The 12833-nt window shown below is 45.8% G+C and overlaps 1 protein-coding gene across 20 annotated transcripts in view; it reads right to left on the bottom strand.

Annotated features, from left to right (window-relative positions):
- Nucleotides 1-52: 52 nt before the first annotated feature.
- LOC110527400 (mitogen-activated protein kinase kinase kinase kinase 4) overlaps nt 53-12833 on the bottom strand; it is a 50372-nt gene continuing 37591 nt past the window's right edge. For 6 of the 20 annotated variants that reach the window (XM_090240283.1, XM_090240287.1, XM_090240285.1 and 3 more), the window contains 15 exons: nt 11981-12087; nt 11757-11878; nt 11545-11642; nt 10606-10784; nt 10134-10245; nt 9660-9959; nt 7725-7842; nt 7308-7478; nt 6907-7050; nt 6653-6787; nt 6429-6529; nt 6161-6310; nt 5108-5267; nt 2692-2831; nt 53-2555 (listed from right to left, as the gene is read on the bottom strand). In XM_090240283.1, coding sequence (XP_090096409.1) covers nt 2472-2555; nt 2692-2831; nt 5108-5267; nt 6161-6310; nt 6429-6529; nt 6653-6787; nt 6907-7050; nt 7308-7478; nt 7725-7842; nt 9660-9959; nt 10134-10245; nt 10606-10784; nt 11545-11642; nt 11757-11878; nt 11981-12087 — 2121 coding nt within the window. In that variant the 3' untranslated portion in view covers nt 53-2471. The remainder of the gene's footprint in view (nt 2556-2691; nt 2832-5107; nt 5268-6160; nt 6311-6428; nt 6530-6652; nt 6788-6906; nt 7051-7307; nt 7479-7724; nt 7843-9659; nt 9960-10133; nt 10246-10605; nt 10785-11544; nt 11643-11756; nt 11879-11980; nt 12088-12833) is intronic. The other 14 variants (XM_090240289.1, XM_021608644.3, XM_090240290.1 and 11 more) reach the window with 3 other exon arrangements.

Below are 12833 nucleotides of genomic sequence, written 5' to 3'. Positions count from 1 at the left end.
AAGACTGAACGCGTTATGTTAAAGGTTTACAAAACTACCTCACACAATTTAGTAAATTACTTAGGATTTTATTCAATGGAAAAAAGACCTTGAGGAAAATACAACAATTCCCATAATACACAGAGGACATAAATTAGAGTAGCATGGTAGAAACACTTGAGGAAAACATGTCACCTGGGCAGCAGAACACCTTGTCACTGTGTTGCTGCAACGTTGCCACAGCCAAGGGCACACTGCTGTGTTATCCAGGAAAATCAGTGATTTAAACTCAGAATTTGTCATTTTTGAAAAGTGAATGAACAGAGGTCGAGGGTTATTCCTGTACATGAACCTCCAAATGATACAAAAGCTAAAAAAGGGATTATTGCCCTAAAATAAACCATAAATATTTATATTGATGCACATTGGTTTAACAAAACATTGCCTCTGTAAACATTTAACATAATGTGTGCATTAACCTTTATAAACCACTGCAGCCGCATCATTTTAAGGGTAATAAAAATGACAGAAACAAACTAAGGAGTTAAAATTGTAAATCGATACTTTCTGTAGTGGTTTGTAACACTTAAAATGTGTGACTTATGCCATCTTGGCATGGCACTGCGTTTCACAGATTTGCAGAGGAGAAAGCATCTCATTTCTATATTCTTACAGCGTTGCGTTCCTTAGAGGCCTGGAATCATCACACCCAAACAGGATGTGACTGTCCACTGTAAGAGGGTCAAGCTTTGGAGGGACATATGATAGACATTATGATTTCCATTCTTGAAAAAAAGTTTGTCCATACACACATACAAAGAATCTAACCAGGGTGCCAGTCTAGCTCCTTGCTGCTGCTTCAGACTGGCACCCAGGCTAACCAGGAAACATTAGGACAAACAAGTGCAGTCCCATTTTTCACTCGTTGTATCAAGGGGCAAAAGGAAAACAAAACAATTAAAACCAGGAGCTGCTGGGGTTTGGAAAGGCTTCTAGGTTGTTGTCGTGTTGCTTCAATCCATAGCATACTACTGCCTGGACTGGGACAGACTGTACAAAACAAAATGTCCCCTTCTGCCCTCAGAGTCAAGATACTAAAATAATGCAGACAAGCTGAGGGGGTGAAGCTGCCAGGCTATGGTGGTCTGTTGGTATTAAAGAGTCCAACATGGAAATACAACAATTTCACAAATGTATCAAAATGGGGACCATGCGGCTTCATAATAGTTTTTACATGTAATAATTCAATCTCACTCAAATGTCAGATTTTGATACATTTCCTGTAGGAGTTATGAGCAAAACCTAAAGCATTTGTCACAACAGATTGTACAAGTAGCAACAAACGTAAACCTGAATTCAGTGGAGGGGCCCATTAAAATGAAAACAATAAAAAACAAATCGAACCTGTGTTTGCTGATACATTTGGATATGTTGTGGATTTTAAATCTTCATCTACAAATCTTTAAGGTATATTTAATCTTGACACTTGTTCCATTGAATACCCTGGTCATCATGCTACCAAATGGTGGGTCAAAGTCATGACTCATGACCAAGACTGTTCTCTAGAGTCTACTGTACATATCAACCCATTCACAGTTTACCCAACACGACCAAGGAGAGGCAATGTGGCACGTTAAAGTTGAGGGAGGCTGGAAAAGACCCTCAGGAGTATATGGGACTGGAAAGGCCCCTATAAGGTTGCAGTGTCCTATTAAGGGTTAAGTCGACATCTTTGATGAAACTTCTCTCCACACTTTAACCCTGTTTGAACCCTTATCAAGAGGAAGGCCAGAGTGAAAGAGAGACAAAAGTTACATTTTCAATGTCAAGCACGACCCATTTGAAAACGTACCCATGTGGTGGCAACGGCATGTCAGTCAGAGGAACTGATCTAAGAAACGCTCAACACAGAGGTTGACTTGAACATGACCTGGACTAAACACAATAACAAACTACTGTATGACCTTTCACCTGTCTGGTGCTATAAGCTTACCTTCCTCTGCAACAGTCTCTTTCATCCTTTTCCATCCTCCTCTGTCACACATCACATCCCTCTCTTTTCTTCCAATAGACACACATTAACATCTACTAGTGTTTTGAATAAGTCGGGCTCAGATCCCTACTCCCACTGGTGCAGGAGGTAAGGGGAGGCTCTAGTAGGGTTTGGGGGCGAGAACCCAGAAAAGCTGATGACGTCTGTTGTCAGAGCAGAGTGGCCAATGGGCATGATGACAGCACTACCAACTGACAAACAAACACAGTCCCATCAGCCTATAGGGACCCCGTGGCCTCCCCTTCATGATTTCAGTCCGTTTATCGTGCAATTGTCTTTTCTTATTTGAAACCGGTGATATTTAGGTATCGCGCCGCCTCAGAGCTCAGTGAAGCTCGATACTCCAGTTGTACGTCAAGTTCAAGATCGTCATGAGTCATCATTATGGTGGTAATAAACCGAGGGGTGCTGTCTTCATGCTGCTGGGTGTGTGTGTACACTACCAGCTAAGCAGGGAGGTACGGCCCAGGGTCATGAAGTAGACCTGGCTGGAACCTCCAGAGCGCACCGACGCAAAGAACACCTGCAGGACATAGACGGTGTGAGAGCGAGAGTGTGAGAGTGTGAGAGCGAGAGTGTGAGAGAGAGGGATCTTTATCAACATTGATGAACATCTATGCAAGTAACCAAAGTGTGTGTGTGTTGTACGCATAACTCACCTTGTCATTCCTCTCACACAGGAACTTGAGTCTCTGGGCTCTCTTGTGCATGAAGACCCCATCCAGGTGTCCTGTCTCCACAGACCTGATCTCTATGGCCTTCTCCCCCCAGCCCATGATCTGGTTGGACCTAATGTAGGCTACACACACAGATGGACAATCAAGTTATTAAGAAAGTGTGTGTGTGTGTGAGTGTTTATTGAAAACTACTATGTACTTAAATTAAAAGGTATAAAACATAGTTTCACCACAAGCCACTCCTGTGTGTCTTAAACAGGTTTAACATGTGTGTACAGTGCATTCGGAAAGTATTCAGACCCCTTCACTTTTTCAAAATGTTACGTTACAGCCTTATTCAAAAATGTATTAAATAAAATGTTAAACTACACACAATACCCCATAATGAAAAAGCAAAAACAAGTTACACATATTTGCTAATTTATTAAAAAATCAATACGTTATTTACATAATTATTCAGACCCCTTACTATGAGACTCGAAATTGAGCTCAGGTGCATCCTGTTTCCATTTGATCAACCTTGAGATGTTTCTAAAACTTGGAGTCCACCTGTGATAAATTCAATTGTAGGGCATGATTTGGAAAGGCACACACACTAGAGGTCGATCGATTAGGATTTTTCAACACTGATACCGCTTATTGGAGGACCAAAAAAAGCTGATACCGATTAATTGGCTGATTTTATATATGAAATAATGACAATTACAACAATAGTGGGTGAACACTTATTTTAACTTAATATAATACATGAATAAAATCTATTTAGTCTCAAATAAATAATCAAACCTGTTCAATTTGGTTTAAATAATGCAAAAACACTGTTGAAGAAGTAAGTAAAAGTGCAATATGTGCCATGTAAGAAAGCTAACGTTTCAGTTCCTTACTCGGGAACATGAGAACATATGAAAGCTGGCGGTTCCTTTTAACATGAGTCTTCAATATTCCCAAAAAATAAGTTTAAGGTTGTAGTTATTATAGGAATATTTCTCTCTAGAACATTTGTATAATATAATAACACACAGAAATACGAGCTTAGGTCATTAATATGGTCATATCCGGAAACTATCATTTAGAAAACAAAACATTTATTATTTCAGTGAAATACGGAACCGTTCCGTGTGTTATCGAACGGGTGGCATCCATAAGTCTAAATATTGCTGTTACATTGCACAACATTCACTGTTATGTCAAAATTCTGGCAAATTAGGCAGCCCAAACTGTTGCATATACCCCGACTCTGCTTGCACAGAACGCAAGAGAAGTGACACAATTTTCCTAGTTAATATTATATGGATGTCCTTTAACTAAATATGCAGGACAAGCTAGTTAAACTAGTAATATCATCAACCATGTGTAGTTAACTAGTGATTATGTTAAGATTGATTGTTTTTTCTAAGATACGTTTAATGCTAGCTAGCAACTGACCTTGGCTCCTTGCTGCACTCGCTTAACAAGTGGTCAGCCTGCCACGCAGCTTCCTCATGGAGTGCAATGTAATCGGCGACCAAAAAGCACTCTTACCAATCAGGACTTTATGGTACTCCTCAGTAAAAGGCACATGACAGCCCGCTTGGAGTTAGCATAAAGGCACCTAAAGGAGTCATACCATGAGAAACAAGATTCTCTGGTCTGGCGAAACCAAGATTAAACTCTTTGGCCTGAATGCCAAGCGTCACGTCTGGAGGAAACCTGGCACCATCCCTACAGTGAAGCGTGGTGGTGGCAGCATCATGCTGTGGGGATGTTTTTCAGCAGCAGGCACTGGGAGACTAGTCAGGATCGAGGGAAAGATTAACAGAGCAATGTACAGGGAGATCCTTGTTTCAAACTGTTCCAGAGTGCTCGGGACCTCAAACTGGGACGAAGGACAACGACCCTAAGCACACAGCCAAGACAATGCAGGAGTGGCTTCAGGACAAGTCTCAATGTCCTTGAGTGGCCCAGCCAGAGCCCGGACTTGAATAGCTCTGGAGAGACCTGAAAATAGCGGTACAGCAACACTCCCCATCCAACCTGACAGAGCTTTGGAGGATCTGCAGAGAAGAATAGGAGAAACTCCCCAAATACAGGTGTGCCAAGCATGTAGCGTTATACCCAAGAAGACTCGAGGCTGTAATCACTGCCAAAAGGTGCTTCAACAAAGTACTGAGTCCAGGATCTGAATGCTTATGTAAATGTGATATCAGTTTAGTATTTTTAATAAATCTGCAAAAATATCTAAAAACCTGTTTTGCTTTTTCATTGTAGGGTATCGTGTGTAGATTGATGAGGGACTTGACAAATTGTTTTTAACCCATTTGAAAATAAATGCTGTAGCGTAACAAAATGTGGAAAGAGTGAAGGGTCTGAATACTTTCCGAATGCACCGTATGTGCGTCCCAGTGTGAGTGTTACGTACCCACTGAGGTGGGCATCTCGCCCCACTGCAGCACCACGTCTTTGGTGATGCGTCCGTAGGTGTTAACGTAGACACCCTCATCCTCGTAACACACCAGCAGCTCAATACCATCCGTGTTGGGCAGGATGATGATGGCATGGGACTGGATATTGGTCTGGATCTGAAGGGAGAGGAAGGGTAGAGTGGGAGGAAGAGTCGGAGGGAGGAGAGCAAACAGAGACAAAGACAAAAAAGGTTAGTCTCGAGTCGTATTCATAAAGAACTTGGCTGAAGAAAAAAGCGACTGAAACAAGGACTACCTGTACTTGCCCAATAAGAAAGACTTGTTTTCACTTTCCGATTAAAAATGTTTTTGATACAGTGTGACCTAATGAATATGCCCCCACATACATGGGCTGAATCTCAAACCAAAGACTTGGCCCTTACGCTCCTTTATCAAGAGGCCACTTGCGGTTGTGTTCGAGAGTGATCACTCGAGTCGGTCAGTGTTTTGGCCAAAATGAGCATTGAGACGATACACACGCGATGTCCCAACTGCAACTTATCTTAGTCCATTTGCGAGTATTGTCGCCCGCGACCTGTCTTGTAGCATGACTCATGAAACACGGGCACTGGGGATCTTGGGCAGACGGACGCATACTCCGATATACAGTGAGAAAGTAGTAGAAACAAAACGACATCTGCCTGTTCCTGCACAGCGCAGCAGTGACTGGCTCAAACTTCAGAAACACACAAAAAATCCTGTCACTAAGACCTCCTCGGAATTAAACTTCAAATGTGAGGGCGGGGAAGTAGTGACTGTTGTTGCTAGGTAACATGCTAAGATTCGTGGGAAGAAGTTGCTGCAGAGGGCGCTGAGTCATAGGATAAAAGAGGATAAAGAGGCTTCCGAAGGGCGCAGTGGAGCCCTTGACTCGACAATCAGCATTTGAGATTGGCTCGTGAACGCACATATCGAGTGGTGAAAGTGTTGGGTTTCAGATTCAGCCATGGATTGGTGGAACGGGGAAAAACAGGAAGCAGAGGAATGAGACAGATGGGTGGGTCTCTTACGTGTGTGGGCAGGTAGATGTCGTAAACCGCCCCAGAGTCCACGTCCACGGCGTGGAAGCCGTTGCTGGAGCCGTAGATGACCTTTAACCTTTGACCCTCCTCCACCGTCAGGTCAACCAGCAGGGGCTTGTGCACCAGGTCACCAAACGACTGCAGGAGGAAGACGTTAAAATTGACAAAATGCACCTTTAAGGTAATTTGTACTGGGAAAGTGAATGTAAACCAATGCCATGGTGGTCTGACTGCAGCCTGAGCCAGTTTACTGTACCTTGAAGGCCATGAACTTGTGGTACGGCTTGGGGGCCCATGCATACACCTCCACAGAGTTTTTCAAGGCAAGGACCAAGAACTTGATCCTCTCATATTTCACTTAAATCAAGAGAAAAAAAAAGGTTTTATTTTTGCCCGCTCGTCAAGATTGGACTTGGACCTGCTACAGCCTTGTAACAAGAGAAGTGTCATTCCTGATGGTAAATGGGGAGTGGAACGTACCGACTTTGTAGTGTACGCAGCCCTCCAGCTCTCCTACAGTGACCCAGCCCTGCTTCTTCTCCACCTCGGGGTCGTTGTGGAGTATCTTGTTCCTCAGCCAGGACAGGTAGTACACACGCAGCTTATTCTTCTTCCCTGTGTGTGTGTGTGTGTGTGTGTGTGTGGGGGATGGTGAAATAAAAGAACAAGAGAATGAGTTTGAGTATAATTCAGGAGAGTATATTCTTGTGTCCGTGCACCTCCGTGGTCCGTACCTGATATAGTGACCAGGACGTTGAGTCCCTCCAGGACGTCCATCTGCTGGATGCGCCGTCGGCTGATGAGGGGGTAGACCTTTCCCTGACCGCTACGGTCCAGCAGCATCAGACCACTCTCTGTCCCCACCAGCAGGTTGACACCTGGGAGAGGACAGGGACACACACACACGTCAAAACCCAGGGGGAGGATAGGGACACACACACACGCACACATACCAGTCAGAACCCAGGGGGAAGCAGGTCTGCCATGCTTGTCGCGAAACCTATGATGGATTTCCTATAAATTGTATATATCCATTCATCCATCCAATCAGTATATCACACATCCATCTCTCTATTCATCCATCCATCTATCAACTCTATCCTTCCACTCAGCCACCTCTTCCTCAGGTACGTACCCCATAGTGCAGCACACAGGATCTCAGAGTTGAACCTCTTCTTGTACTTGCGGATCTCAGGCGTGTCGCTCTGGGGGCGTGTGTTGACCGGGTTCACATTGACCACGGAGCCCTTACGTGACGGGTCAGCCCTCAGGGCGTCCACCAGCCGCCCGTCGTTCCCGAAGGCCGCTGTGGACGCCAAAGGTCAGAGGGAGAAGGGGCGGGGCTTTGCTTTGTCATTAATAGCCCTTGATGATCATGCTCTGTATTACACTTCCTGTGCCAAGCAGTGACTTTATGTTCTATGTATAGGTCAGGGTATACTAACTCCTAGTTACTGACCCAGAGATGATTCTATTGTTAATGGATAAGATGAGGGAGCTGATCCTAAAAATCAGCATTTTAAAGGGTAGAGGAAAAAAATAAGTGACTCACCCATGTTGTTGAGGGAGCTGCCGCTGGAGGGGGAGACCTGCAGGAGGCGCGGGTCGATGAAGGGGGTGAAGGAGGAGGAAGACTTGTGTTTCTGCATGGTGTTGCTGGCCGAGTGGGTCTGGCGACAAAGGCACGGGAGTGAGAGCAGAACACAGACAAACAGTGGACAGATATAATGTTGGGTGCTTATATTTGTCCTGTTTTAAGTGTGTATTATACGCAGGTGTGAAATGGAGATGTCTTTTCTGCATATCCCAACTCCCCCCGAGACACCTTCAGAGAGTGGGGTCACGGCCAGGGTCAGCCATTATCAGTTGTGACACTGGAGCAATGAGGGTTAAGTGCCTTGCTCAAGTGCACATCAACTGATTCTTTACCATGTAGCCTCTGGGATTCGAACTAGAGACCTTTCGGTTACAGGCTAAGCACCCTAAAAGATCCCCATCTACCTGTAACTCAACCTGGTCTGCTACACTATCAGTATTCCCGGAGCCTATTTCTCCTTGGCTTCATACTGTCAAATATTACAATATTATTTATTGTATAATCTGTTTGCATAGAATAATACTTTTTTCCCCAGCAGGGGGAGCTATGGCAGCTGCAGTGAGTCTGGTTTGAACTCAGCAATGGATCCATTTTACTGCGCTCATGACGTTCTATGGAAGACATGTTTATTGCTGGGCTACAATAACATAAGGCCGAATAGGATGTACAGTAGCCAATTAACAGTACAATAGGAAGGGCCTGCAGGCTTGGCCAATCTAAAACTGAGAATCAATCAGACCTGCTTGAGAAACCATAGGGCTTCATAAAACACTATGTACACACTGGGTTCTGTTACAACACACTGTACATCAGGACATTTCTCATCTAGTAATCAAACGTGACATCTACTCTACGGATGGCAAAAACAAAACACACACAAAACGCATGGGAAGATTTGACATGCATTTGTTGGAAGCAGATATGAAAAACAAGAACGAGAGTAGAACCAACATGGAAGACGAAATAAAGATGGCAGGTTCAGGACAGAAACAGAATTCAGAGAGAAACGGGATGAAATATGAAAAGTCAAATTGCCAGTGTAAAGCACACAGATTTTGATCAAACGCAACCATCAAAATGCAGCAGTTTATCATTAGGCTAAACGGTAGACGCGCTGTTCAGTGTCTTGGTGTCTTCCATGATAGTAGCGTTGTCATGCTAACACACACCTTTAGTTGGGTAGTAAAATCCATACAAGCTAGGTTTGTCCAAAAGCACCACACACCAAGCAAGCTAGCTACCACCCAGGCACAGCCTACTACTAAACTGCTTGACTGAAATGGCATCAAAGCACTAAGGCCATGGAGAGATGGGAGATGAAGTCCAATGAGGTGTTCCACAACCTCTTAACCCCTGACAAGATGGGACTACATAGACTTCACCTCCCAGCTTGCACCTGGGCAAAGTGTTTTACCAACGCTCTCTAGACTAGTAAAGCCGCTTGCTCATTGCTAAGGTCCCACACTAGGTGGCGCTAGTGTTAGAGGCAGTGCTATGAGTAATATTCAGAAGGTGAAGCAGCACAGAGATCATTCGTCAGTTCAGTCAGTCAGCCAACAGGGGACAGGGTAGACAATAACCAGAGTAGCCAGCTTAAGGGACAGGGTAGACTGAATAACCAGAGTAGCCAGCCAACAGGGGACAGAGTAGACTGAACAACCAGAGTAGCCAGCTTAAGGGACAGAGTAGACTGAACAACCAGAGTAGCCAGCTTAAGGGACAGAGTAGACTGAACAACCAGAGTAGCCAGCCAACAGGGGACAGAGTAGACTGAACAACCAGAGTAGCCAGCTTAAGGGACAGAGTAGACTGAACAACCAGAGTAGCCAGCGTAAGGGACAGAGTAGACTGAACAACCAGAGTAGCCAACTTAAGGGACAGGGGACATACCTCGATGGCAGTGAGCTTGTCCAGGGGGGTCTGGGGGGACATGGCTGGGCTGACATGGCTGGAGGAGGGGGAGATGGAGATGGAAGAAGAGGTGGAGGAGGCGGAGGTGGGGGAGTGGTGGCTCTGCTGAATAAGGTCTGGCAGCAGGTGAATGCGGCCGGCAAAGCCGTTTTTCTCCTGGTGACCGTTACCAGGACCAGGAGGAGTAGTATGTGCTTGAACGGCTTGACCGTGAGCCACACTGGGACCGGAGGAGGATGAAGAGACATTGACCGCCAGGCGCTTTTTGTCGCCCGCGCTCTGTAACCAAGAACAACCTCAACGTCTATCTCCTTGTTTTCCACTAGTAACTGTACATGACAGTGTGCTTTACCAGCAAACCAAGACTCAACATAGGAAATGAAACAAGATGATAACTGAAACCAGGGGTGGAAGAGGACATGATAACAACCAGAGGGTCTTCTGCAGTCCTACCTGTCTGATGACCAAGGTGCCATCCTTGGAGGGTGTGGTGAGGTCGTTCTCGGAGTCGTCGTGGGCCAGTAAGGTCTTCAGGGATGCAGTCTCTCCGTTACTCAGACCTCTCCTGGTGGAAACAGTACGTCTCATATTCAAACACCAATTATTAATAATACATGGGACTTATTTAGCAATGATTATTTGCTAATGATTATTTGCTTATTTCAATGAGCCAAATGACTCACCTCATTCAAGTCTTTCTATGCTATATAGTATATATTATCTGATCAACTTTTCATCTGAAAGCCTTTCTTTAGGGCAGTATCACTAAGGCCTTGAGTTCATAAAGGGCCCGTGTGCTGATCTAGGATCAGTTTTGCCTTTCAGATCATAATGAATGAGATTACAAGGACGTGGGGAAACCTGATTGCAGACTAAGACGCTTTGTGAATACGGGTCCAGGTCAGAGGTCAGGGTCGTTACGTACCCGGCCCTGGTATCCTCTGCTCCCGAGGTGGACTCGTCTGCTGCGTCCTGGTCCACTTCTTCATCATCGTCTTCGTCGGTGGTGCCTGACTCCTCGCTGGAGGAGGAGTAGTCCGTCACCTTGTTGGGAGGACGTACATCCTCCACCGCCCGCAGCTCTTTGGCCAGGGCCGTCAGGTCCTAGAGGTCAAATAAGGCTCGGAATATTTTCAATACTCCCTTTCCAAAAGGTTGTCACTGATTTAAACCATGTCAGATTACTGATTACTAGTTTTACAGGGGGAGGATGCATTGTCAAAGGATTGAACTGGGGCGAGGAGGGGAGCATCATGCCCCATACATTAAGGCCATAACATTAACCTCAGTTAAGAGCCAACACAGGCTGCTGAAAACAGTAACTTGTGATGTGCCAGGTGAAGAGCAACTGGATTGGGATGGCGCAGGCAGGAGGCAAGAAGAAGACAGCAGGAGAAAAGAAGACAGCAGGGAGAGGGGCGGGTCAGAGGTGCATCGTCAGCCAATCAAGTGTCAGCCAAGGAGAGGAGGACCAATGACTGGGAGGCAAATGGAATAGCGATGGAATTGGACCCTGAGCTTCTCACAGGACAGCCCTCTTCTGAAACGTTTTAGCATACATGGTGGCCCATGCAGTGGAAATAAGCATAGCATCAGAGCATGACATATTCTTATGCACGCTTGCTTACCACGTCCCCCTATACAATTCCCCCCGTAATCACATTGTTGGAGTAATGGGATGCCACAGGTTGTCGTGTCATGGCCCATAGGGAACACCAAAAGATAAGACAACGGGATAATCAGTCATAGAAACACCACCACACTGTTACTGTAGCAGGCTGCAGTGCTGGCCTGGTTTACAGCCAGATGCAGGGACCACTACTACAGCAGTATGTGGATACAGTCATAAGAGACAGGTTCTTACGGCTGGCCGGTTGGGTCGGGCAAAGTCCTTCTTGTCGTCAGGCTTCTTGGCAGCGTTGTCGGGGCGTTGCAATGGGGAGCCCTCAGACTTAGACGATGCTGGAGGAGAAGATGGTAAACCAACATCAGTGGAAGACCTACAAGATACTAAATGCAGTATTGTACATCCAGTATACTGTGTGTATTCTGTGTGTGTGTGTGTGTGTTACTCACAGCGTGCTCTGAACCTCTCCCCAGAGCCGGCCTGGGAGCTGGAGGAGCCAGAGGAGCTGCCACTGCCGGGCCTGGGAACCAGCTTCTCCACTCGGTCCCACAGCAGACGTGGCTCCGCATTACTGGAAGACAAGCAACACAGGGGATTGAAAACACACACCTCCCCATACCCACCCCGCGAACAATTCAACTCTTTCCAACAACACACAGAGTTGACCACATACCTGCCGGCGTTCCTCTGTACTGCCTGGTTGCTAGGCGGGGCAGAGGCCTGGAGAGGAGAGTCTCTGCGTGACAACACAGGGGACCTGGACGTTGTCCTCACTGGAACCTGTGGTAGACAAGACGGACGCCCTCACACGCCTGGCTACAGGAGCATAAACTACCACCACCACACAGCAGGGCCTGGCACCACTGCATAGCCCCAATCCCTCTTCCCAAATGTGCATTCTACCCTTCAACTACAAATAGATCGCTGGATCATTTTAGTCATCTACAGACAGGACATGGATATTTGTAATAAACTCAGTTTCCCAAACTACTAGGAGCACATTTTGGGTTTTGTCCAAGCACTACACAGCTGATTCAAATAACCAACTCGTCATCAAACTTTGACTATTTGATTCAACTGTGCAGTGCTGGGATAAAAAAATAAATGTGGTTTGGGTGTGGGCAGGACCGAGTTTTGGGAAACACTGGTCTAGGTAATGGTTTTGGTCGGCCCTCCGTTACATTAGTGAACAGAGTGAATATGATGGGCATGCAGGATGTACACGGTGAAGTACTAGAAGAGGAACAACTCATGAAGCCATGCAAGACCATATGGTGTGTAGTTAGCCAGTGGAAGCACAGCACTGAAGATAAGTTACTATAGGGACTCCAGTACTGTACACTGGGACAATTGCAGCTACAACCAGGAGATATTTGTCAAGATAGCTATCAGTCACTGATTATACTAGTGAACCAGACTAAGAGTCTAATCTACCTTATTGTAGCTCTACACTATGCTGTGGAACATAGCCTTATAATGGTGAAGGCAAAAGCCCACAGTGCAATCCCACTGCTGTCGGATGGGAC

Source organism: Oncorhynchus mykiss, chromosome 7 (genome assembly GCF_057628025.1).
Source record: "Oncorhynchus mykiss isolate SJ-2025 chromosome 7, ASM5762802v1, whole genome shotgun sequence".
Classification (NCBI taxonomy): Eukaryota; Metazoa; Chordata; class Actinopteri; order Salmoniformes; family Salmonidae; genus Oncorhynchus; species Oncorhynchus mykiss.
The sequence above is the reverse complement of the archived record's forward strand: the minus strand, read 5'-3'. Positions and strand labels throughout refer to the sequence as shown.